We start from the raw sequence: 26,964 nt of genomic DNA on the forward strand, positions 1-26,964 counted from the left end.
TAATTATTATAATTTATAATACTTTTACATAATTTTTAAAAATATATAACATATTTAAAAAAAATAAAACAAATAAAGTAAAGTAAAAAATAAAATAAAATTTAAAACTCAACTAAAAGCAAACATGTCAATAAACAGTTATCTGCTTCCGCTAAGCAGGCATGAGAGATAAAATAATACATATACCAAATATGGTTAATTATTGTCCTCGGACTTGTAGTGATTGCCAATTGCTACTTGCTTATTCTCCTTTTGTGCTTATGTCGATATTTTTTGTGGGCTTCATTTATATTTTATACTTATTTCGTTTTATATTTACATGTCTTTTAAATTAATTAATATAATTATTTTATCATAACTTTTTATTTATTTTTTAAATAATCTTAGATTTTGAAAAATGATTTAAAAAATAAGTAGTTAATCTTGAGATAAGTCATGAAAAAAAATCTCTTCATATGCTAAAAGTGAAAAATAAAAGTAAGAAAAATTATTTTTAATATATTGAACAAATAAAAGTAAAAGGGATGAAGTTTTTGACAACTTTCTTCTATTTTTCAATAATTAAGATTTATCCAAAATTTTAAAGACCAAGAGAAATTTTGTTATAGAAATTGTTATTCCTGTATCAAAGTTAACAAACCAAAAAATAATAAAGATGAAAATAAAAAATAGTATCAGTCTACAGAATTTATTGTGTGTTCTTAAAAAATTTAATCTCTCACTGTATTCGAGTTTATGGATTATTTCCTCCCAAGGTAAAACGGATAAACTATTAAAGAAGTAGCGGTACCTCAAACTTCAATAATTTCAGCGAACTCAAAAACCAGCAAAAATATCACACAAAGACTCAACTTTGTTTGTAAGAAAATATATGCAGAAGAGAGAAAAGTTCAATGTTCAAAAATGAGAGGAAAATCCTCTATTTATACACAACAAAGGGTAGTGAGAACATGTGTTTATTGTGGCTTATCGAAAAATTCGCAATCCTTCGCAAAAGTCACAACCTTTCATAAAAGTAGTAACTCTTCAAAAAGGTCATAACTTTTTGAAAAAGTCACAACCTTTCCGGAATAATCACAACCCTTTGGAAAAGTCACAACTTTTTGAAAAGTCACAACCTTTCAAAATGGTCACAACCCTTTGAAAAAGTCACAACCTTTTGGAAAGTCACCTTTCGAAATGGTCACAACCCTTTGGAAAAGTCACAACCTTTCGGAAAGTCACAATCTTTTGGAACGGTCACAACCCTTTAGAAAAGGCACAACCTTTCGGAAAGTCACAATCTTTTAGAACGGTTGCAACCCTTTAGAAAAGGCACAACCTTTCGGAATGGTCACAACCCCTTTGAAAAATTCACAACCTTTCGAAACAGTCACAACATTTTGAAAAAGTCACAACCTTTCGAAATGGTCACAATCCTTTAGAAAAAGGCACAACTTTTCGTAAAGGTCACAACATTTTATTTTCTTATTCACACCTTCAAAACTCAACAATCCCCACATGAATAGGGAATGACTATTGTTAAAACATATGCATGAAAAACTGTGATTCGTAGTAAAGATTAATTGCATGTTGATAAGTAGGTTTTCCTTTGAACTTTTCGTAGTGAACATATATCAAATATACTCGGTCAATCGGTAGATTTGATATCCTTGAACCGTCAAGCTTTGGTGTATACCTAGACAACATAAGTCATACAATCAACCCTTTAACTGTTTTTGGTTCTCATTTTTTTGTTTGTTTCAGCCATAAACACTTCTTGGTTCATAAGTGCATAGAGAACTGGCCTTACCGGACTCTCCTCAAAGCGGCTTACACTTAACACTTACATATGTGATTTCTAAATTTGTTATCCCGTAGATACACCATTTGATATACCATGTATCAAACTTAGAAATCAATAAAAAGCCTTAATACCTTTATCCTTGTTACTGAACATTGTCTCATCATGAGAATGAACCATTAGAAATTATTTTGACAATGTTGAACCATCATCAATGACTTTGTTTGATCTCCTAGAACCTATATCTTGAGATCTTTAGTATTCTAGGTAGAGTTACCGCCACGATGATTTGTCATCGGCCATAGTCTTATTCCCGTTGATGATGTCTCAACTCCCTCTCTAGTTAGGCCTTTTGTAAGTGGATCCAACACATTATCCTTTGAATTTACATAGTTAATTGTGATAATTCCACTAGAGAGTAGTTGTCTAACGGTATTGTGTCTTCTTCGTATATGAAAAAACTTTCCATTATATATCATACTCTTTGCCCTACATATTGCAATTTGACTATCACAGTGCATGCATACTGGTGCCAAAATCTTGAGCTAAAAAAATATCTTTCAAGAAATTTCGGAGCCATTAAGCTTTTTCACCGGCCTTATTTAGAGAGATAAGCTCAGATTTCATTGTAGAGCAAGCGATATATGTTTGTTTGGAAGATTTCTAAGAGACTACTCCTCCACGAAGAGTAAATATATATTCACTCGTGGATTTTACTTCATTTGACCCGGTGATCTAATTTGCATCACTATATCCATTCAGTACTACCGGATATTATAATGCAAAATATAGTTTTGAGTATGTTTTAACTACGCCAAAACTCTTTTCATTGTCATCCAATGAGTTTATTTGAGTTTATTGGAATTAATCGTGAACCGACTTAGTTTACTAATAGCACATGCTAAGTCTGATTATGTACAATTTATGATATACATCATACTTCTAAATAATCTTGCATGATCCAACTGTGAATCACTTTCACCTTTATTCTTTTAAAGTGCAAAGCTCACATCTATTGGAGTCTTAGAAGTACTAAAAGTTCAAATTCTTGTACTTGTGTAAGTACTTTTTCAATATAATGAGACTGTAACAATTCTAAACCTTGTGGAGTTGTAAGGATTCTTATACCTAAGATCTTTCATATCAAAGTTGTTTTCTATCATACGTTTAGTTGCATTTATGTCATAAGTGTCTCTATGATGATCAACATGTCATCAACATACAAACAAACAATGATTTTGTGATTTGGAGTGTCTGTAATGTGAATACATTTATCACATTTATCATTCTTGAATCCATTTGGCAATACGATTTGGCCAAACTTTACATGTCATTGTTTGGATGCTTGTTTTAGTCCATAAAGTGACTTAACAAATTTACACACTTTCTTTCATTTACTAGGAACCACAAAGCCATTGGGTTGTTCTGTGTAAATTTCTTCCTCTAATTTTTTATTTAAGAAAATTATTTTCACATCCATTTGATGAATTTAAAGGCCATATACAGAATCTAATGTAATTAACATCCGAATGGATATAATCCTAATTATTGTAAGGTAAATATTGGAAAACCAAGACCATATTTTTGTCTAAAGCCTTTGACATCAAATCTTGCTTTATATTGTCAATAGTTCCATCAACTTTCATTTTTCTTTTGAAGATCCACTTTTAACACAAAGTTTTATTTTCTAGAGGAAGATCATTCAACTCCCTAGTATGGTTGCTTAATATTGAATAAATCTCACTCTTGACAGTCTCTTTTCAAAAGGATGAGTCTGAAGAGGACATAACTTCTTTGAATGTTTTAGACTCATGTTTAAGAAGAAATGTTACGAAATCAGATCTAAAGAAAATAGATGTCCTTTGACGTTTACTACGCCTTGGAATCTCTTTATTAGGTTCACTCTCCTTTGGTTCTTCTCGAGGTCGTTTAGACCCTTCATTAGACAATTCAAGCCTAGTTTTATACGGATAGATATGTTCAAAGAATTCAACGTTATTTAATTCAATTACTATATTGTCATGAATTTTCAGATGTTCAAACTTCTGAACGAAAAATCAACATGCTTTACTGTTTGTAGCATATCTACTAAAAACACAATCCACAGTCTTAGGTCTATTATAACCCTCTTAGGTTTAGGAACTTGGACTTTGGCAAGACACCTCCACACTTTGAAATATTTCAATTGGGGACACCCCTACACTTTAAAATATTTCAATTGAGTTTTCTTCCTTTCCATTTCTCATATGGAATAGATTGTGTTTTGATGTGGGGCACTCTATTGAGTATTTGATTTGTTGTAAGGCTGGCTCCCCCCACAAGTTTTGTAGTAAACCTGAACTTATAAGTAAGACAATCATCATCTCCTTTAAAGTTCAGTTTTTTCCTTTCTGTAATTCCATTAGATTGAGGTGAGTAAGGGGCAGTAGTTTGAAGGATGATTTTATTTTTCAAACATATTTCTACAAAATGAGATTCATACTATCCACCTCAATCACTTCTTATCATTTTTATCTTTTTACCCAACTAATTTTCAACTTTAATTTTGTATTTACTAAAGACTTCTATTGCTTCATCATTACTATGCAGCAAATAGACATAACAATAGTGTAACCGTCAATAAATATTATGAAATACTATTTTCCACCACGAGATGGTGTTGACTTCGTATCACAAATATCAGTGTGAATCAACTCTAAAGGATCGGATTTCTTTCAATAGATTTATAAGGATGCTTAGCATACTTAGATTTAACACAAACTTGATATTTTGATTTATTGCACTCAAAATTAGGTAAAACTTCTAAGTTGATCAATTCTCACAAGGTTTTGTAATTGACATGTCCCAAACGTTCATACCATAAACAATTTGACTCAAGCAAGTAAGAAGGACTAAAAATATTTAGTTTGAAAAGATCCTCTATAAGGTTAACCTTTTCCTACAAATATTTTGTTCTTACTTATTATAACTTTGTCAAATACAAACATTATTTAAAGTCAATACCTTGTTAGATGTTCTTTCCAAGAGGACTTTTTCATAACCTTCAATTTCGATTGTTGCAGAATTATCCATGAACATAGTCTCATCGGGTCCAATAAGAGCATATGAACCAAATGTTTCTTTATAACACAAAATATGACAAATAATTTTTTTAACCAATATTTATACAAATAATTGTATTTTAGTAGACATGTATTTTTATAAAAGATCACAACATTTTAAGTGACACTTTTTCATAAGAGAACAAAACTCTTTTGAACAAGTATATATATTTAATTTGATAGTTTCATACTAGTCATATCATGTCATATACTAGTAAAAGAAAAACTCAATCACCAAAATATACTCCAAGAATTTTGTGGGTCTAACATAATCCAAGAATGTCATTCAATTTCATATCCTGTGCTTCCACATTTAAATTAGACACCAAGTCTAATTTTATCTTTATCACAAGCAAAGAACCCCCACATTTTAAATATGATCTCAAAAATATTTTTCAAGTATTTAAAAATAATTTTTCACATATTTTGTTTTCTCATACTTTCAAATATATACAATCAAAATACATATTGATAGCATAAAGCCTCTTTTAAAGATAATATTCTACAAAAAATTGTAATGCTTTCATTTCCTTTGACAATCTTTACATATTGTCAAAGTTTAATTCATAGAGGCATCCATTACAGGCACAAAATCATTAATTTTATGTCACTAGTATATATTTTTTTCCTTCTGTCATAATTAGACAAACCACTTAGTATTTAAAACACTGACACTAAAGACTGCATTTTTGTTCGACTTGTTTCTACTTAACAATGAAGTTTTTATATTCTTCAAATCGTCAACTAAATGAACTTTAAATGCTGATGAAGGCTTTATGACTTCAAACAAATTTCAAATTCAGATAAAGCAGAAAACCAAGAGGTTTTAATCTCCAGAAATAAAAAATACAACACTGTTTCTAGCTAATGATGAAGCTTTTATATTCTTCAAATCATTTACCCTTTATATTCTTCAAATCATTTACCCTTTATATTCTTGATGAAGTTTATATACTTTTCTAATCAGAATACTCATTCAAACAGAGTGTTTAATAACTTGGTGAAGTTTTTATATTCTTCAAATCAAATGCACAGTCTACTTTATTTGGTGAAGTTTTAAATTCTTCAAACCAAAGGAGTAGAAAATCAAAAGATTTAGTCTCCAAACATCAGACACAATCAAATTTCACACGAAGTAGAAAATTACACAAGTTTTAGTCTCCAAAACAGAATTAGAAAATCATAAGGATATGTTTTTTTTTCAAAAAATTTTCTCTCGTTACCAAGTTTGTTGGACTCACTTCAAATCTATGAATGTTAAATTCTATAGAGCTTACACGTAGTCAGACCAAATAATATTTTCTTTTTTGGAATAAATTTAATATTCGATGAAGTTCTTATATTCTTTAAATCGAATATTAAACTTTTCTTTTCTTCTTCTTTTCTGAAAAAAATGTCTTGCCATCTACATTCTTGGATTAAGATCCTAGAAAGATGCCTCCAATACTAGATGTAATACACATAAAAGTATTTCTCTTTACAATTTTATCACAACAAATAATAAAGCTTTGAAAATAGTTTGTGAAAACTATTAAGACAATAACACATTATTTAACTTAATCATCTTTAATTTGACCAAGGTTATGATAAGGAAAAAAATACTACTTTATAGTATCAAGTCTAAGATTCCTTCATAATATACTTACTTAGATATAGCAGAATCATATAAATACCATGACAATGGCTTCTAAGATCCATCGTGCCTCAATCCAAAAATCTCAGATACAGAAAAAAATACTAAATTCCTTAAGCTTGTTATTCCTGTATCAAAGTTAGCAAAGCAGAAACAATAAAGATGAAAATAAAAAACAGTACCCGAGTCCACAGAATCACTGTATATCCTTAAGAAATTTAATCCCCTCACTATACCCAAGGTTATGAATTATTTCCTCCCAAAATAAAATGGATAGACTATTAAAGAAGTAGCGATACCTCAAACTTCAATAATTTCAGCGAACTCAAAAGTCAGCAACAAAATCACACAAAGACTCAACATTGTTTGTAAGAAAATATATGTAGAAGAGAGAGAAATTCAATGTTCAAAAATAAGAGGAAAATCCTCTATTTATAGACAACAAATGGTAGTGTGAACATATGCTTATTGTGGCATATCGGAAAAAGGCACAATCCTTCGCATAAGTCACAACCTTCTGAAAAGTAGCAACTCTTCAAAAAAATTCTAACTTTTTGAAAAAGTCACAATCTTTCGGAACGGTCACAATCTTTTGAAAAAGCCACAACCTTTCGAAACGGTCACAACCCTTTGAGAAAGTCACAATCTTTCAGAAAGTCACAACCCTTTAAAAAAGGCATAACCTTTCGAAAAGTCACAACATTTCGGAACGGTCACAAGCCTTTGAAAAAATCATAACTCTGGAAAGTCACAATCCTTTAAAAAATTCACAACCATTTAAAACGGTCACAACCCTTTAAAAAAAACACAATCTTTCGTAAAAATCACAATCTTTTATTTTCCATTCATATCTTTAAAACCACCAACAACTGTGTGTTCTTTCTATTGACATGAAAAGATAAAAAGTTACTTGTGTGATCACTTTTTTTTTTTTTTTCATTTTTAAGTTCTCTTTTGATTATAAAAAGTAAGATTCACTTTTTTTCATAATAAATTTTATTTTATTCGAAAATGCCAAATAACGTCTCCGAGTGAATTAAGGATTTGTGACAGATAGATATAGACACTTACCAAGTGGCATCCATGCGGTGGCTTGCCTTGGCGTGTTGTGCTGCCAACAGAGTTGTTCGTATCATAACATAAAATTAGAACGTAATTTATGAATTTTAATTCGCCTTATAATTATATCATTTATTAAGTTTTAAATATATTATTTATATATATTAAATGAAGTTTTAACACAAATATCAAATTTGAATTAAAATTAATGTATTTTGTCCAACTCGTAATTACAATTATGGATCTACCCTTGGGGAACGAGCCAACACCTTACAAGTGTAACACCCGCTGATACAATTGTTAGCTCGTGTCTGACGGGATAATGGATAAGTACTTTCCTGGTCTTAGTTTACTTTAAAGGCATCATTTTCGTGAGTAAAAAGAATACGTGGTTAGCCTTTTAAATTATGATCAAAATTTCAGTGATACATTTTAACTTAATTAGGGTTTTATTATCCTCCTTCCTTTTCAAACTTATCTTTTTTGCATTTTCGTGCTGATGTCAGACCTTCAACCAAGTAAATTGAATGTGTTTGTACACACGCCATCACGTTAGTAAATAATTTTTAATTTTTTATAGAATATTAATTTTTAAAGTTTTTAATTCTTTTTAAATCTTCTTATTTTCTTTATCTTTTATTTAAATTAAGTTAATCCACGTATTTTTTTAAAAAAAATCCTTGTATTTAAAGTTTTTAATTTTTTTTACCTTAATTCATTGTCTTTTCTCTTTATTTTTCTCTTTATTTTATTTATTCTCTTTATTTTCTTTGTCTTTCTTTTTGATTCGATTTCAAATTTAATTCTAAATTTCTTGTATTTAAAATAAGTTACTTTTGAATAGATATTAAAATAAGTGAAAAAAATCAAAGAAAACATAAAAAATTAAAATGTGAAATTAAAAGTGAAAAGATAAGATTTTTTTTAAAGTAAGGAAAAAATTAAATAAATATTTTACATAAAAATAAATGAACATAATTAAATATATATATATAAAGTTACCAATTAAAAATTGATATTGTCCAATTTTTTCACTTATTACTTGTCTTCAAGAAAGTGTGCACTCTCTTTGTGCCACATCAACTTTTAAGGTGTATTTATTTTATTTTAAAATAGTTTAGGGAAGGAGGGGTAATATGACCCTAATTAAGGCAAAGTTTGTCACTGAAATTTCGATCATAATTCAGGGGATACTTATGCATGATCCCATGTCTGACTCATCTAACATAAATTTTGATTTAGTTTATGTATAAATGTGTAATTTTTTTTTTTTTAAAAACTTAAAATGGTGGCCATAATTATCATTTCATTAAATATAATGGAAAACTTACGTCAATATGTTGTATTAAAAAAATATTTATAGAAATTTATAATAAAGTTTTAATACATAAAAAAAAGGGGCAGCCCGGTGCACTTAAGCTCCCGCTATGCGCAGGGTCCGGGGAAGGGCCCGACCACAAGGGTCTGTTGTACGCAGCCTTACCTTGCATTTCTGCCAGAGGCTGTTTCCAAGGCTTGAACCCGTGACCTCCTGATCACATGGCAGCAACTTTACCAGTTACTCCAAGGCTCCCCTTCAAAGTTTTAATACATATTACGAAGAAATTTATAGAACACATAATATATTTTAAAACACTTATAATACATTTATATCGCATTCAAAATTCACTTTTAAAACTTAACAAATTTATCATAGTATTACTATAGATGTTAATAAATAAAAAGTATTGCTAAAATTAATAATTATTTATTAATTTTTTTTGCAAATATAATTAAGGTTCAAAAAAGAAACTAAAATGTACTTAGACTTCTTCCCCGTTCTGATGATCAAGTGACGGGTCGGGTCATGACAAAAGGATCGGCCTAAAATTGACCGGCCCATCAACAACAAATATAATTTGAACAGAGATTGATGAAGCTGCAATAATGTCATTTCTCCATCTTCTCCCTTGTTATATTCGTTTTTGTTGAAGTTTGAATCGCCATGTTCAGCTTCAGTTTGCTATGTAAGTTCGGACCTCCTTTGTACTTTATTTCTCCATTATCGCACTTGAATATCCTTTGATTAAGCTTACTTTTGTGTGAACTAATGATACCATCAGATCTGGATTTTTGTAGATTTCTCCATGTTATGATGATGTTTCTCTCCTTGGTACGTCGTTGAATTTCCTTTTCTGGAGAACGCATATCCATCTGATTTTAAATTTGACGTTGCTAAACCTCTGAACTCATCTTTTGCTTTATGAATCGTATTATTCCTGTGTATAGATAGACAAGCTATAGATTTGTAAATGTAATAAGTCTGTGACTTCTCTATTTCTCCAGGATTGTTGACACTGGTTCTGTATTCATTAAATGTTGATGCCTTCTCCTTGCCTTCTGTTGAATTGATCCTCAAATTAGCTATTTGCTGCTTGTCTAAGTCGAGAATTTGCTTAGCTTTAGTAGGAATATCCATGAAATTAGTATAACTGAATCTATCAGCTCTGTTAAAAGCTAGATTAGCTATAAAGTCAGCCATAGAGAGCCCGTTTGGATGTGCTTAAAAAAAAGTAACTTTCATGTATGAAGTGTTTTTAGAACTTTAAAGTGCTGAAACTTATTTTTATAAATAAGTAGTTGGGTGTTTGGATAAAAGTGCTTAAATGAGGAAAATGATGTGAATTTTAGGGTTAAAAGAATAAAAAAGGTAGTTTGGGAATTTAGTTAAAATATAAGGGATATAAAAGTAATTTCCATGGTCAAAGAAAATGACTTTAAGCATTTAGAAAAAAAAAGTTAGGAATCCTAACTTTTTATTTTTGACTGACTTTAAGAACTTTATGACTTAAAGTTAGCAGTAGACAAACACGTTCAAAAGCTAAAAAGGGGCTTTAAGTTGGTTTTCATCCAAACGGGCTCAGAATTACCTTCCCTATAGAAATGATTTAATCTAACCTGCTAAATTTGAGCCATTTCCTTGATGTCTTCTATTACTGTTGCAATTTTCCATGGAATTTCCTGGATTCCTGATAAGATTTTTACTAAAACTAATGAATTAGTTTCAATAGCAATCCACGTGATTCCAATAGCAATGCAATGATAAATTGCTTCCCTTAATGCGATTGCCTCTGCTTACATATTTGTAGTTTCATTTATCTCTTCTCCTTGGGCATATAAACTAGGTCTCCATCATGATTTCTTAGACAAAAACCATAAGAACTCCTCCCTGGATTGCCTTTAGAGAATCCATCTGTGTTACATTTTAACTTGCTATGCTCTGGTGGTTTCCATCTCACTGCCACATAGTACAATTTGGGTTTGTACATCTCCAAATAGTCCACCAATTCTGGCCATTGGGTAGGAATCTGCCTTAACTTAGGATAGATAATTTTGACCAATCTCCAAATATCAGTATTCACATTGAATAAGAGGCTATTGTAGGAGACGTTCTTCCCATTCTTTAAATTGTTCCTTCTTCTCCAAAGATGCCACATGATGATGGCTGGTTCAACCGTCATAATCCTCTTCAGCTTTGGATTACATTAGATTGTCCTCCATTTGTGAAAGACCTGAAAAAGTTGTAATCCATCAATGTTTATACCTGCAAAATTAGCAAAAGACCTCCATAGTTTTGAGGCTATGGAGGAGGTTAGAAAAATGTGAGACAGTGTCTCCTGTTTAGGTTCCTGGCAACACCCGGAGACCACATGAATTCCCATCCTCTGTAGTAGATCATCCACTGGGATCCTAAATTTCCAACCCTCCATACAAAAAAAGACATCTTGTAAGGTAATTTTTTGCCCAAATGTATCTGAAGATATCCTCTTTTCCTCTTTCCGTCTGATATACCCCCAAGCACTTTTAACTGAGAATTTTCCATTTGATTCAAGCATCCAACAGGGTGACTCATTGGCATTAATAACTTTTAGTGGTGGGATTTTCCTTATGATTTGCTGGACAAATTCATTAGGAAGATATCCTCTTAACTTCTGAATATTCCACCCCTCTACTTCTTCATCATCTGCTTCTGGTAGGATATGATACAGAGCCCCCAATGATGTCCAGTTGTCAAACCAGAAACTAGAACATCCCATCTTCATTTGCCACCATATTCGATGTTCAACAAGTTCCCTCACCAGAATCATCTTCTTCCAGATTGTAGATGCTTGTGTGCTCTGTGCTATAACTGGATGGAGTTTCTTGCTGTACTTATTTGCCATAAAAGATCCCCATATGGAAGGTTTACTCCTAAAGTTCCACCACAGCTTACAAAATAGAGCATTTGAAACATCTATCAAAGATCTCCTTCTTCCTTGGGTATCCTCTGTATGCTTCCAGAAAAATCTTGCCAAAATTCTATGCAAACAACTTACTCCAATAGGAGGGTTTAAAACAGATAGCAGGTGTATTAGCATGCCTTGTAGGACATGTTTGATCAAAACTGCTCTCCCTCCATAAGATAGCATTTTTCCTTGCCAAGTTTGAATTCTGTTTCCTATCTTTTTTTATCATGTTATCATAGTAGCATATCTTATTTCTCCCATAAAAAATAGGACAGCCCAAGTAAGTGAAAGAAAAAGTACCTTGCTTGATTTTAGTCATCACCTTAATTCTGGAAATTATACCTACTAGAACCTTGTCATGAACAGAGAAATTGCTTTTTTCAAGATTAATCATCTGACCGGAGGCCCTTTCATATTTCTTCAGAACTTTAGTCATTAGCCTCATTGACTTTTTATCTGCTGAAGTAAACAAAATAGTGTCATCTGCATATGCAAGGTGATTGACCTCTGGACTCCATTTTGGTATTCCAAATCTTTTGAAATCCTCATTCCCATTAAGAGCATTCGAGCTCCTAGTTAAGGCTTCTGCAGCTATGACAAACAAAGTAGGGGATAAAAGATCTCCTTGTTTCACTCCTCTGGTCAACTTGGAAAAACCTTGTGCTTGACCATTCAAAAGAACAGAGTGTCAATTGTTAGACAACAGTCCATACACGAAATCTATCACCACTTCATTAAAACCAAACTTCCTTAACACTTTGGTGATGAATAACAATGATAGTCGGTCATAAGCCTTTGTCATGTCCAATTTTATCACTACATTAGCAGACTTAGCTCTCAACCTGATATCTCTAATAATTTCTTGAGCCAACAACACATTTTTCACTATACTCTTCTCTTTGACAGAACCCGTTTGGTTCATGGAAATCAAAGAAGGAAGCAATTTCCCCAACCTCTCATGCAACACTTTAGGAATCACCTTATTGATGAAATTGCTTAAACTGACGGGTCTAACATCTGAAAACTGTTGACTTGGTTCTTTTTGGGTAACAATACTAAATTTGTATGAGTCAAAAATTTTTGGTAATATGTATCCTCCAAAGAAAGCCTTTACCACTGCTATAACATCTTTCTTTACAATTTCCCAACAAATCTGATAAAAGGCTCCTGTATACCATCTGGACCACTGGAACTTTCCCCATTCAAGGCAAAAACAGCATTCTTTACTTCATCTTCACATGATTCTCTGCGAATTAACTCATTTTGCTCTTCACTGATAACTCGTGCGAAAATTTTCTGGAAAGCAGTCTTCTGTAAACTGCTTGGTGAAGCAATTAACTACTTTTGTATCCAGATCCCCTTTATCATCTATCCATTCTCCATTTGCATCCTGCATTCTGTTAATTTGCAATCTCTTTCTCCTCCCATTAACACATGCATGGAAAAATTTGGTATTTCTTTCTCCATCTGAGAACCATTTCTTTCCTGATTTCTGTTTCCAAAACTCCTCTTCCAAGTGAAGGTATTTAGCTAGGTCTGCCTGTGATTGATGAAGTCTTCCCTGTTAGCTTGAGTAGGGTCTAGTTCAAACTGAGTCTCCTGCACCTGGATCACCTCTTCCAAAGTAGCAATCTTTTGAAAAATGTTTCCATTTGTATCTTTACTCCATTTTGCTAAAATACCTTTCATTTTCTTTAGTTTCTGATGCAACAGTGAAATCTGTATGCCAATGTGTTCTCACCATGTCCAGAAAACCAGCATGTTTTGTCCAAAAATTTAAGAACCTAAATGGCCTTATGATTTCTTCGTGAGTCTGTGAACATTGAATCTCCAAAGGGGAATGGTCTGATCCTTTCTTGATAAGATGTTTAACACTAGTATTGGGGAATTCATCTTGTAACTTTTGATTTGTCAACACTCTATCAAGTTTTTTGAAAATACATGCATCATCTGTCCTCCCATTCCACCATGTATAAGTGCTGCCTATGTAACCCATGTCTGTCAATTCACACACAGTAATGAAATTTGTAAAATCTTCTATCTCTTGGTAGAAAACAGGAAGACCTCCGAGCTTCTCCTCCCATGACAATATAACATTGAAATCACCATCTATCAGCCAAGGATGAGAGTGTTGTTCAGCTATGTGCCCCAGTGATTCCCATAACTCCTTTCTCCTATTGACATACAAGCTGCATATACCACAGTGAAAATAATTCTTTCACTCCAACTTTGATGGTATTCCAAAACTGTCAGATGTTGATTGGTGTCTGCTATCAAACTAATATGTAATTCCTCGTTAGCAAATAGCCAAATCTTCCCATTGCAATTTGCTATGGCTGTATGATGACCTATATTTATCCTATATGTATCAATATTTGATGAATCTTTAAAAGGTTCCATCAAACCAATAAGCCAATATTGATTTCTTCTATTCAGATTAGTCAACCTCTCAAAAGCTTGTTGAGTATTGACTGATCTTATATTCCAAAATAGAATTTTGTTCATCATTGATGATTTGATTTGGAGGCAACAAGCCTCTAAGGAAGAGTTCTGATACGAAGTATGACTTTTTTTTTTTTTTACCCCTTATTTTGAAGGATTTATAGTGTTTCCACACTTCCCCTCCAATGTGACTCGAACCCAGGACCTACCGGTCGTGGGTGGAGGTGCTTAACCAACTGAGCAAGCCTCACTTGTCTACGAAGTATGACTATTGACCTCCTTATCACACCTTTGCTCCTTTTACTTAAGTGCCTGCTCCTTAATAGAGATAGGATGTGTATTTCTGGATTTAATGACTTGGCGTAAGATGTAGCAATTTCAACTAGAAAAGAAAAGAAAAAAATATTTAGAAATAAAATTGTACATTGTATGGATAACTGTTTGATTGTCATTTTTTGAGGAAAGTCGATATAAAATTAATTTGAATTTAGATAATTCAAAGGTCATTTTTTATATTATAGTATTTCTTTTAGTTTAATAGTATTAATTCATGAAAAATATTTTTCATTTTTAAAAAAATTTGTTTTCAATTAAACTAAAACGCATAACAAAATGAATGGAGTAACATAAGCTATTCTATTATATGTATATTTTTGTTACAACAATATTAATTATTTGGGCCCATGTTCAAAACCAAACAATAATCGATAAGCCAATCGCAAAATTGGCTTATTGGTATTGGGTTATCGAATAAACGGTTGGGGAGCGGATTAAAATTTCATAATTAATGGCTTATTGGTGTGGGGGCGGATTATTCAATTTTCTTATCGGCTAAACCGTTAACCTGTTAAGAATTACCATACTTACATTTTGATTTTAGGTATATTAGCCTTATTTAATATTTTATCATAATATGCAAGAGTAATTATATATTTTTCCTTTGTTAGTCCTAACTCTTAAAAGCTAAACCCATAAAGCCAGAAAAACTTATTTAATTTTTTATAATTATATATTTTGCCTTAAAGAATAGAGAGCAAGTCACCAAACTCAAAAAACACTTAAGTTTAAAAGAGGTAAAGGCGTATAGAAGTTCCTGACTCACGGCTTTTAAAATAGTGAAAAGAAGTTATCTTTTCTATAAGGTGCGTTCATCAAAAAAAAGGTGTCATAGAGATTAGAGGTTCACCGATACATCGCCCAATAACTGTCTGATAATCGTCCGATAATTACTAATTCGTTACCAAATCAATCGGTATTTTATAGGTTGGCTGGCGGATTAGTAAATTTAAAAATCGATATCTAATATCCGTTCGATAAACAGCCCTAGCAGAAGCCATCAGTAGCCCCTTAAAGTTGAAATCAAGTTTTACTTAGACACCTACTGGCTTTTGTTCATTTTAAACACCTTATGTCATGCTCTACTGTGTCATTTTGACACTTTTTGCCGACATGGCCTAGTGACACTATGCCAATTTTTATTTTATTTTTTTCTTCTTCTCCATTTTCTAGCTATCATTTTCCAAGCTTAAACTCTTTTCATGGTGAAATAAAATTTGATGATGCCACAGACAAAGAAGCAGATTCAAGTGCCCAGAAATTTCAAACTTAAATGCCATTTCTTATTTTGTTGCCCTTCTTCCTCCTCGAAATAGTTTGAGAAAAATCGACAGAAATTTTAAAAAGAAGAAAGACACTCAGAAAGGGAAAGAAAACATATTTTCAATAATCAAATCCTGCATTCACATCAAACAGTTTTAGCATTCCAATCCATTTGAATGCGTTCTCACATCATAATCATAGAAAATCTCCAAATCTATTAGATAAGCCATATAATTTTTAGTACAAAGATCAGGACTCCATATGATGTATTAAAGCATTGATTTTTGACTTGCATTGACTTAGAAATCCAACAAAAAAGAAAATCCCAGAAAATGTCGAGCAAATGCATTACCACATTTACCAAATCAAGTATTCAAACAGCTTCTTATCTCACAACATTCACAAAGTGACAAAAACAAACAAAAAAAAGCTTCCTCCTTTAACACATTTCGGTGGGGAGGGTCGGGTGTGTGAGGGAAGGGGGTGGTGATAGAGAAGATGATTTGGGTGGGGGAGGAGTTAGAGTTTTGGGGGGTGGGGGTTAGTGGAGAAGATGATTTGGGGTGGGGTTGTGCTTCTCGTATTTTTATTGTTTTTTGAAAAAGTAGTTAATTGTTTTTTTAATTATTTGAATTTAAAAGCTGTAACATGTCACTGAATCATTGGCCCTTATTTTCCTACTCAAAATTCATCACTTAAGAATTATTTTTGATATATATGCCACGTGTCTTCATTTAATTTGCTACTTTGACACATCATTGACGAGTGTGTTATACACAAATTACATATTTTGATGATTGTCAAAAAAATGTCGAAATGACACAACGAAATCTGACAATAGGTGTTTAAAATAAATAAAGGTCTGTTGAGGTATCTAAGTGAAATTTGGTGTCAACTTTAAGGGTCACTGATTGACTTTTGCCATTATTTGGACACCTATGAGGCTATGACGTAAATGGACGTGTTGGTGAGTATGAGTATCATGGTTTCTTCAAGACTTCAACTATTCTATTATTAACTATATTTTTGTTATAACATTAATTATTCAACTCAATTTATTTGTGTGTACTTTGATTATTTTACATGTACTGATTGTTATCAATCGGTATGTTTTTTCAATACAGATAAAGGGTAACATTATTGGTTCTGTTATCAATAAAAATTAAGTCGAACGCTTGCTCAAGTAATATATACATTTGGTCAAATTTATATTTTATGTATATATGTATTTGATGTAAAATCTTTTTATTAACCTTTTTTCCCCCTATATTTATCTTTTAATATTTTGAATCTCTTAAGTCTTAATTAGTAAAAAAAATCTGACTCTCACGTACCAATGATTAAACAAAAAAAAAAAAACCAAAATTGAAACCAAATCCAAGTGAAAAATGCTTTCTACTAATTGAAATGGTACCTACGTTCTCTACGTACATAAAGTATGACGAGCTATTTTTAAAAAGGTGGCTTGATACACATATTGATTCAACTTAACTCGACATAAAATTTCAAATTATATGACATAATATATATATATATATATATATAATTATTTAGTTACATAATCAGGGCGAAGCTAAACAAGAAAAAAAAAGATTATAGTTATCTGAATTTCTTTTGTTAGAGAATCAGATTATACATAGATACTCAAGAATTAGTGATGAAAATTCTGATTTCATCGTACACATGATACCAAATATCCAACTTTTGGGGTCGCATGATCAACTCATCATCAACCTGATAAACAATACAGACAGTCTAGTTTTTAATGAAATTGCAGCCGCTGTCTTGGAAGAAGAAAATCGGCGCAAAAATAAGGAAGACAGACAGGCAAGTTCACAGCAAGCTGAAGCTTTAATGATGGTGAGAGGAAGACCAACAGAACGTGGCCCTAGTGGGAGTCACAATCATGACGGATCTCAATCAAGAAATAAAAAGAATATCAAGTGCTATAACTGTGGCAAGAAAGGGCACTTCAAGAATGATTGTCGGTTCAAAAAGAAGAGTGAACACCCTGAGCCATCAAATGCTCAAGGGAATGTTGCATGTACCTCAGATGATGGCGATATTTTATGTAGTGAGGCAATATCAAATAATGAAGGCAGAAAATATTTCGCTAATGTTTTGATCATGGACACAGGAGCAACATGGCACATGACTTTCAAGAGAATGGTTCCATCAATATAACCCTATCTCAGGAGGGTCTGTGTTCATGAGAAACGATCATGCTTTGGATGTTATTAGTATTTGGTCCATCAAAATAAAGATGTATGATGGCACGGTATGCACCATCCAGGAGGTACGACATGTGAAAGACTTGAAGAAGAATCTATTGTCTTTGGGATAATTAGATGATAATGGATGTTCATATAAGACTCATGGTGGAGTCATGAAAATATTCAAAGGAGCGCTTGTAGTGATGAAAGCGTAAAAACTTGCTGCAAACCTATATATGCTTAAAAGTAAAACACACCAAGAAGGAGAAGCATCAACCGCGTCAAAAAGTTCATTTGAAGAATCAACGATGATATGGCATCATAAACTTGGTCATATGTCAGAATGAGGTTTGAAGATTCTTGCTGAGCAAAAGCTTCTTCTAGGGCTCAAAACAGTTTCACTACCCTTTTGTGAGCATTGTGTTACTAGTAAGCAAAATAGACTAAAGTTTAGCAGCTCGTCTGCTAAAAGCAAGGAAATATTAGATCTGGTCCACTCTGATGTTTGGCAAGCACCAGTGGAGTCCCTAGGAGGAGCAAAATATTTCATGTCATTCATCGATAATTACTCCAGGAAAAGTTGGGTGTATCCAATCAAGAGAAAGACAAATGTTTTTCCAATTTTTAAAGAATTCAAAGCGCGAGTGGAACTTGAATTTGAGAAAAAGATCAAGTGTTTAAGGATAAATAATGGAGGAGAATACACTGGTGATGAATTTAATAACTTCTGTAAATAAGAAGGTATTAAACGGCAGTTCACGGTGGCATATACTCCATAATAAAATGGAGTAGCAGAGCGGATGAACAGAACCTTGTTGGAACGGACAAGAGCTATGTTAGCAACTGTAGGGTTGGAAAAACTATTCTGGGCAGAAGCAGTCAAAACCGCATGTTATGTGATCAATCGATCACCATCAACCGCAATTGATCTGAAAACGCCAATGAAGATGTGGACAGAAAAACCAGCTGATTATTCTCGCTTACATATATTTGGAAGTCATGCTTATGTTATGTACAACACCCAAGAAAAATCAAAGTTGGATCCAAAATCCAGAGAATGCATTTTCTTAGGGTATGCTGATGGAGTCAAGGGGTATCGCTTGTGGGATACCACAGTCTGCAAGGTAGTAATCAACAGGGATGTTGTATTTGTTGAAAATAAAATACAAGCAAAAGAAGGTAGCACTTCAAAAGAAAAATCAGAGACTACTACAGTTGAAGTTGAAGAAATAAAAAAAGTTCCAATTTCTTCTGAAGCAGCACTAGAGCACGAAGAACAAGAGCAAGCTGAGATCAAAACTCCAAAATTTCGACAGTCAACTAGGGAGAGAAGAGAACCAGCTTGACACTCAGATTATTCTATGGAGAGTAATATTGCATACTGTCTATTAATAGAGGATGAAGATCCTTCAACTTTTCACGGGGCTATGAAAGGCCAAGAATTATCTCTGTGGATGGCAGCAATGCAAGAAGAAATTGAAGCTCTTCATAAAAATAAAACATGAGATCTTGTTCAATTACCATAAGGAAGGAAGGCCATTGGAAATAAATGGGTCTACAAGATCAAATGCAATGGTAATGATTAAGTGGAGAAGTATCGTGCAAGATTGGTGGTGAAAGGATTCGCTCAGAAAGAAGGTATAGACTTCAATGAGATATTTTCTCTGGTGGTTCGACTCACAACAATTCGAGTGGTCCTGGCAATGTGTGTTATATTTGACTTGTACTTGGAGCAGTTAGATGTCAAAACTGCATTTCTTCATGGAGAGCTTGAAGAAGAAATTTATATACTTCAACCAGAAGGTTTTGAAGAACAGAGAAAAGAGAACTTGGTTTGCAGGTTGAAGAAATCTCTATATGGTCTCAAACAGGCACCGAGATGTTGGTATAAGAGATTTGATTCCTTTATTATATACCTTGGATACAACAGACATAGTTCAGATCCTTGTGTTTATTACAAGAAATTTGGTGATGATGATTTTGTTATTTTGCTGTTGTATGTTAATAACATGTTGGTAGCAGGCCCCAACAAAGATCGTCTCACAAATTTAAAGGCATAGTTGGGTAGGGAGTTTGAAATAAAGGACTTGGGACCAGCAAACAAGATTCTAGGGATGCAAATTCACCGAGACAGAAATAATAGGAAGATTTGGCTTTCTCAAAAGAACTACTTGAAGAAAATCTTGAGACGCTTCAAGATGCAAGATTGTAAGTCAATTTCCACCCCACTTTCTATTAATTTCAAGTTATCCTCAAGTATGTGTCCTGGCAATGAAGCAGAGAGGATGGAGATGTCTCGAGTACCGTATGCATCAGCAGTGGAAAGTTTAATGTTCGCCATGGTATGTACAAGACCTGACATTGCACAAGCAGTGGGAGTGGTTAGTCGATACATGGCTAATCCTGGTAGAGAGTATTGGAATACTATTAAGAGGATCTTGAGATAAATCAAGGGTACCTCAAATGTTGCAATGTGTTATGGAGGATCATACTTTACTGTTAAATGTTATGTTGATTCAGATTATGCAAGTGATCTTGATAAAAGTAAGTCCACCACAGATTATGTATTTACTCTTGCTGGAGGAGTTGTAAGCTGGGTTTCAAAACTGCAATCTATCGTGGCTACATCTACGACGAAAACAGAATATGTAGCTGCTACACAAGCTAGCAAAGAGGCAATATGGATGCAGATGTTACTGGAGGAGCTCAGACACAAACAAGACAAGATTGCTTTATTTTGTGACAATCAGAGCGCTTTGCATCTTGCAAAGAATCTGACATTTTATTTAAGGACAAAGCACATACGAGTTCAGTATCACTTTGTCCGTGAGAAAGTGGAAGAAGGCAGTGTGGATATTCAGAAAATTTACACTAATGACAACCTGACAGATATATTTACAAAGCAAATCAACAGTAACAAGTTCATATGGTGTTGATCTTCTATTGGCCTAGTAGAAACGTAACATTGCAGTAATTGGATAGAAAGGATGGTGTGAAGACTTAATTGATTCTCAATTAAATCTTCAAGTTGGAGAATGCAAGATTTTCAAAGCATTCCTGTTTCAAAGTCAAAAAGGAAACACTACACAACTTTTACCAAATGCAATTTTTTCAAAATTTGAAAAGGAAACAGTATGCAACTTTTGAAAAGCAAATTTCAAAAGTTAGCAGAAATTACGCATTGTTTGAAAAGAAACATTACGCGTTGTTTGAAAAACAAAAATGCGTAGAAATTTAACGCATTTTTGTTTCCTCTAAATAGAGGGCCTCGAGCCCTCATTTAATGCATCCCAAAAAGAGAGAGTAAGAATACAAAGAGAGTTATACACCAAGATAAATATTGTAGTCTTGAGTGTCCTCTTTAGTAGTTGTTCCTTTTACAAGAGAGAAGTGTTAATTGTTGTTTTCTCCTTATATTTGAGAGCAGTGTACTCCATATTTAATAGTGAGATCCTTCTATCCCGTGGTTTTTACCCTTTATCAGTTAGAGGGATTTCCACGTAAAATTGTCGTGTCCAATTTATTTTCATTATTTTTATCATATCAAATTTTAGTTGTGGTGCTTCCTCTACCCCAACACATCAAACATGCATATTTTTTTGGTTTGGATAAATTATGAGAAAAAAATTGAAAAATATTTTTGAAAAATCTTTTAGTGATATGTATTATTACAAGATAATTTTACAGTATCTATCTAAAAACTATCTTGTAATAACTAAAAAAATTATTTATTTATTTTTAACTGTCTTGTAATAACTAAGAAATAATTTAGTTATACGTAAAACTAAAATATTTTAGTTATTTTATTTATATGTATTGTAAAATAAATCAGTATTATTAAACAGAAAAGAAAAATCAAATCAATAACTAAAAAAATTGAGTCTTTTTTTTTTCTAGTTAACCAGATTAAAAAAATTCTAATCTTGTTCATCAATGTAGCTTTTAAAAAAAATAATAATTGGAAGGGTGGGGGAGGGGGAGTCTTGAAGAGGTATATTATTTTTGGCTTAGATAATTATGAAAAAAATTTAATGGAGGTGGGATTTTTATTTCATTCAATAAGAAAATGGCACATGATAAATATTTTTTTAAAATAAAAAATAAAGAGAGAGTTGTTAGTTTTAAGAGTTATAACTAGCCAAAAATATGAATGAAAAGGTATTTTTAAACCAAATAATAAGTTTTTGACATAACAAGCTTCCATGAATTGAAGAGTTATTAGAGTTGGTTGGAATATTGTTATGAGGGGTTAAAAGTAGTTAGTTGACTGTTATGAGTAGTTAGAATTCAGTTATATAGTAGTTGGTATGAATACAAAATACTGTACATGTACAAGTTATAAATATGTGTATATGTACAGCTGAAGTGTACAAGTGAACCTACTCATTTTTGTAAAGATATTTTCCTCTCTATATACATTTTCTCTTCCTTCTCTCTACAACCTTCTTCTTCATTCTTTCTTCTTCTCTGTATATTCTCCTTTACTGTTCGTTAGTTCTTTAGCTCCTCGTCTTCATTTTTCCTTCAGACCAAACCCCACTGATGAAGTTATCATGGTATTAGAGCCATCAAGGACCTTAGGGTAGAAGAAGCTCAATCGGTGACCTAGAATCTAGGAGAAGAGGTCAACCGGCGATCTAAAGTTCAAGCTGTCAGTAGAGATGTATACAACTGAAGCTATGTCGGGATCTATGGAAACTGGAGGTGCAAACCTAAATGGAGCACATGCAACAGCTGGTCCAACCAGCTATGAAGTTTCGATTGTAGGTCACAACCATCCCCTCTATCTCCATCCGAACGACACTCCAGGTAGCTCTCTAATCTCTCTACAGCTCACCGGCTCTGAGAACTATGCTATCTGGAGTAGATCTATGCGAATTAGACTCCTAGAAAAAGGTAAATTAGGCTTCATTGATGAAAGATTTCCTAAGGCTCAGTTTGCACCTGAGCTGTTTGATATGTGGGAAAAGTGTAATGCTATAGTTTTGTCTTGGATAATGAATGTTGTTTCACCCGGCCTATTGAGTAGTATTGTTTATGCTGGTGATGCACACAAGGTATGGAGTGATCTAAAAGAGAGATTTGACAAAATTAATGGCGCACATGTCTTCCCACTGCACAAGAAAATTCATAGTTTCACTCAAGGAACTATGACTGTTACAAAGTACTACACTCAACTAAGAGGACTGTAGAATGAGTTTGACTCTATCATGTCATGCCCAGGGTGCTCTTGTGCTGAATCAAAAAGGTTTCAAGAACACTTTGAATACCAGAAATTGCTTGAGTTTCTTATGGGACTCAATGAATCATATTCAGCTGCTAGAGGTCAGATATTGATGCAGACTCCAATTCCCAACCTAAACAAGGCCTACTCTCTGATAGTAAATCATGAAAGCCAAAGAAACCTGGAAAGTACAGGTCATGAAAGTGTTAATTCTGGAACAGTTGAATACACTGCTCTATTCAGTAAAAAAAGAAGAAATGGTTCTAATCAAGGAGGCAGCTTTGGCCATCAACCAGGAGGTGATGGCAACCCAGGAAGGGGACACTATAACAACCAATATAAGCCACAAAAATTCCAGAAGTCAATCCTTGTATGTGAGGTCTGTGGTTACAGGGGACACTTCAAGGAACAATGTTTTCAAGTGAAAGACTATCCGATTGGGTAGAAGTCAAAGAAGAAGAGGGAACAGTTCAATTCCAGTTCATATGCCAATCAGGCTGAGGTTACTCAGTGTGGAGGTTCACAAGTTGACACATCTACACCTACAGCCTTCTTCACACAGGATCAGTATCATCAGATCCTACAGATGCTAGCCAAAGGAGGTGAAAATGGAGGAGAACACTCAGCTAAAGCGGCTACAACAGGTAGTGCTCTATCTGCTTTAGTATCTAAATATGTAGACAAAAGTTAGATAGTTGATACTGGAGCAACAAATTATATGACTTCTAAGACTGAACTTCTAAATAACTTTCACACTGTACCACCATCGGAGAGAAGACAAGTAATGTTATCCACTGGAAATGTTGTGTCAGTTTCACATGTTGGTAGTACACATATTCTTGGGAATCAATCTATTAGCAATGTTCTATTTGTTCCTGGCGTCAAGTGTAACCTCCTTTCTATATCACAACTCACCAAAGAACTCAAATGTATGACAACCTTCTTCCCTGACTTCTATGTTTTCCATGATCTCTTTAGTGGTCAGGTCAAGGGGATTGGTAAAGAGGATCAAGGGCTCTATATTTTGAAGGAAGGTATTCCAAAGGTAGCTGCCAATGGTAGTTCAACTCAGTTCCCAAGTGTACCTCCTGAACTCTTCACAAGTAGCAGTATCACCTCAGTTAGTAGACCTGTCTCAGCCACTCTATGGAATTTAAGACTAGGTCATGTTCTTGTAGATGTAATAAAGAAATCCTCCAGTATTGAGGTTCTAGACAATGAACATTCTACCTGTATTATTTGCCCACTTGCTAAGCAAACTAAACTCCCTTTTCCTGTAAGTTCTCATATGTCCAATGTTGTGTTTGAACTTGTTCATTGTGATATTTGGGGTCCCTATAGGGTACCCACTCATGATGGAAAGAAATACTTTGTGATTGTGGTTGATGATTACTCCAGGTGTACTTGGATCTTTCTTATAACTTCTTAGTCTGACACAATTGTGGTGTTAAGAAATTTTTTCACACAGGTTCACAACTTGTTCTCCATAACTGTGAAAACTCTGAGAACTGATAATGGAAGTGAATTCCTTAGCACTGCATTTCAGACCATGCTGTCTACACTTGGCATTCTCCATCAGAGTACCTGTGTTTATACTCCTCAACATAATGGAGTTGTTGAGAGAAAGCATAGAACAATTCTGGAGATGGCCAGGGCACTCAGGTTCCAATCCTCTATACCTTTAAAATTCTGGGGTGAATGTGTCACCACTGCAGTCTACCTCATTAACAGAATTCCCTCAAAACTACTTCAGTTCAGAACCCCATTTGAGCTACTTCATCTACATCCCCCTTCTCTAGCCCACATTAAAGTCTTTGGCTGTCTCTGTTATGCCACATGCCCACATATTCTTGACAAACTCTCTCCTAGAGCCATACCAGCTGTCCTTATGGGTTACTCCCCATCCAAAAAAGGATACCTCTTGTATGATCTCCACTCCAAGTCTTTTTTTGTAAACAGACATGCAATGTTCAAAGAAGACATTTTCCCTTTCAAAGATGTCCAAGTATTCTTTAATCCCTTATTCCCAGTTCTCACACTTCTAGACTCCTCTTATACCTCTCCACATCCACACTTAGACTCCATCCAACCACCTCTTGAGAACCTCCAGTCTCAGCCTCCTGAAAACCTCCAGTCTCAGCCTCCGTCCCCACTTATCCCTTCTAGAAAATCCTCCAGACAGAGTAAGCCACTATCTTGGCTTCAAGACTTTATCACAACCCCTACAGGCAACTCTTGTTCCTATCTTATTTCTGCACATATATCCTATTCTCATGTATCTCTTTCTTACAACACTTGTCTAGTTGCATACTCAGCCATCACTGAACCCATATTCTATAAAGTTGCCTCTCTTGATCCTCAATGAGTTCAGGTAATACAGTTGGAAATTAATGCTTTGGAGGCTAATCATACCTGGTCCCTGATTGATTTACCTCCTGGCAAGAGACCTATTGGCTGTAAATGGATATACAAAGTCAAATATAAATTCACAAGTGAGATTGAAAGGATGAAAGCTAGACTGGTGGCCAAAGGGTTCAATCAACAAGAAGGTCTAGACTACAGTGAAACCTTCAGTCCAGTTGCAAAAATGGTCACTGTCAGAGCTATTGTGGCCCTTGCTGCTTCTAGGGGGTGGTTCATTCATCAAATGGATGTCCACAATGCCTTTCTCAATGGGGACCTGCTGGAAGAGGTGTACATGACTGTCCCTGATGGGTTTACTAGAAAGGGGGAGTCCAATACCAAGATTTGCAAACTCCATAAGTCCTTGTATGGACTCAAACAAGCCCCCAGGAAGTGGAACTTAAAGCTGACTGAGTCCTTGCTGAAGTTGGGATTTCATCAAAGCCATTATGACTACTCCCTGTTTACCAGACAAGTTAATAGTGATATACTCATTGTACTTGTCTATATGGATGACTTACTGGTTACAGGTAGTAACACTGGCCTAGTATAGAATACAAAAAGAGACCTACAAAAGCAATTTAAAATGAAAGACTTAGGTGAGCTGAAGTTCTTCCTAGGCATAGAGTGTGCTAGATCCAATCAAGGAATCCACATGTCTCAGAGAAAATATACACTGGAATTAATTGCTGAATGTGGGCTAGGAGGAGCTAAGCCTGCAGGAACACCACTGGAACAAAATAAAAGGCTTACATCAGTGAAATATGATGAACACATTTCATATGAAGGCAGAGTTGATGATCAGCCACTGCAGCAACCTGAAATGTACCAAAGACTTGTGGGAAGACTCTTGTACCTCACCATGACCAGGCATGATATAGCCTTTCCAGTTCAGGTGTTGAGCCAATACATGCACAGTCCTAAGCAGTCACATATGGAATCAACATTGAGAGTTGTCAGGTACCTCAAGGAAGCTCCAGGTCTTGGGTTGCTAATGTCATCTAAAGATACAAATACACTGACTGCCTACTGTGATTTAGATTGGGGTCCTTGTCTGGAAACAAGAAGGTCTGTCACTGGATACCTAGTAAAGTTTGGAGGATCACGAATCTCTTGGAAATCTAAGAAACAAGAGACAGTGTCCAGAAGCTCAGCAGAGGCTGAGTTTAGAAGCATGGCCAACTATGCAGCTGAGATCACCTGGTTGGTAAGCCTGTTTAAAGAGCTGGGAGTCCAAATTGA

At 33.9% G+C, this 26,964-nt stretch overlaps 1 protein-coding gene and 1 long non-coding RNA gene across 2 annotated transcripts; one reads left to right on the forward strand and one right to left on the reverse strand.

Annotated features, from left to right (window-relative positions):
* The first annotated feature begins 9,498 nt into the window (after positions 1-9,498).
* On the forward strand, positions 9,499-9,956 carry LOC129878245 (uncharacterized). Its single transcript, XR_008763877.1, has 2 exons — positions 9,499-9,582; positions 9,679-9,956. It is a non-coding gene; the product is annotated as an uncharacterized LOC129878245 (long non-coding RNA).
* A 1,144-nt stretch (positions 9,957-11,100) lies between these two features.
* Positions 11,101-15,144, reverse strand: LOC129873581 (uncharacterized). Its single transcript, XM_055948706.1, has 5 exons — positions 15,128-15,144; positions 13,524-14,030; positions 13,017-13,159; positions 12,142-12,504; positions 11,101-12,053 (listed from the first exon to the last, which is right to left on the reverse strand). Exons 1-5 carry the CDS (start codon positions 15,142-15,144, stop codon positions 11,101-11,103), a joined length of 1,983 nt encoding a protein of 660 aa, XP_055804681.1.
* Positions 15,145-26,964: the final 11,820 nt, after the last annotated feature.

Source organism: Solanum dulcamara, chromosome 2, assembly GCF_947179165.1.
Source record: "Solanum dulcamara chromosome 2, daSolDulc1.2, whole genome shotgun sequence".
Classification (NCBI taxonomy): Eukaryota; Viridiplantae; Streptophyta; class Magnoliopsida; order Solanales; family Solanaceae; genus Solanum; species Solanum dulcamara.

What these genes read in the sequence shown, in the direction of transcription:
- LOC129873581 (XM_055948706.1), bottom strand. An exon ending in AAGTTCCAGTGGTCCAGATG is followed by an intron (nt 12,505 to 13,016) that starts GTATACAGGAGC and finishes TGAATGGTCAAG; the next exon opens with CACAAGGTTTTTCCAAGTTG. An exon ending in GATGACTAAAATCAAGCAAG is followed by an intron (nt 12,054 to 12,141) that starts GTACTTTTTCTT and finishes AAAAAAAGATAG; the next exon opens with GAAACAGAATTCAAACTTGG.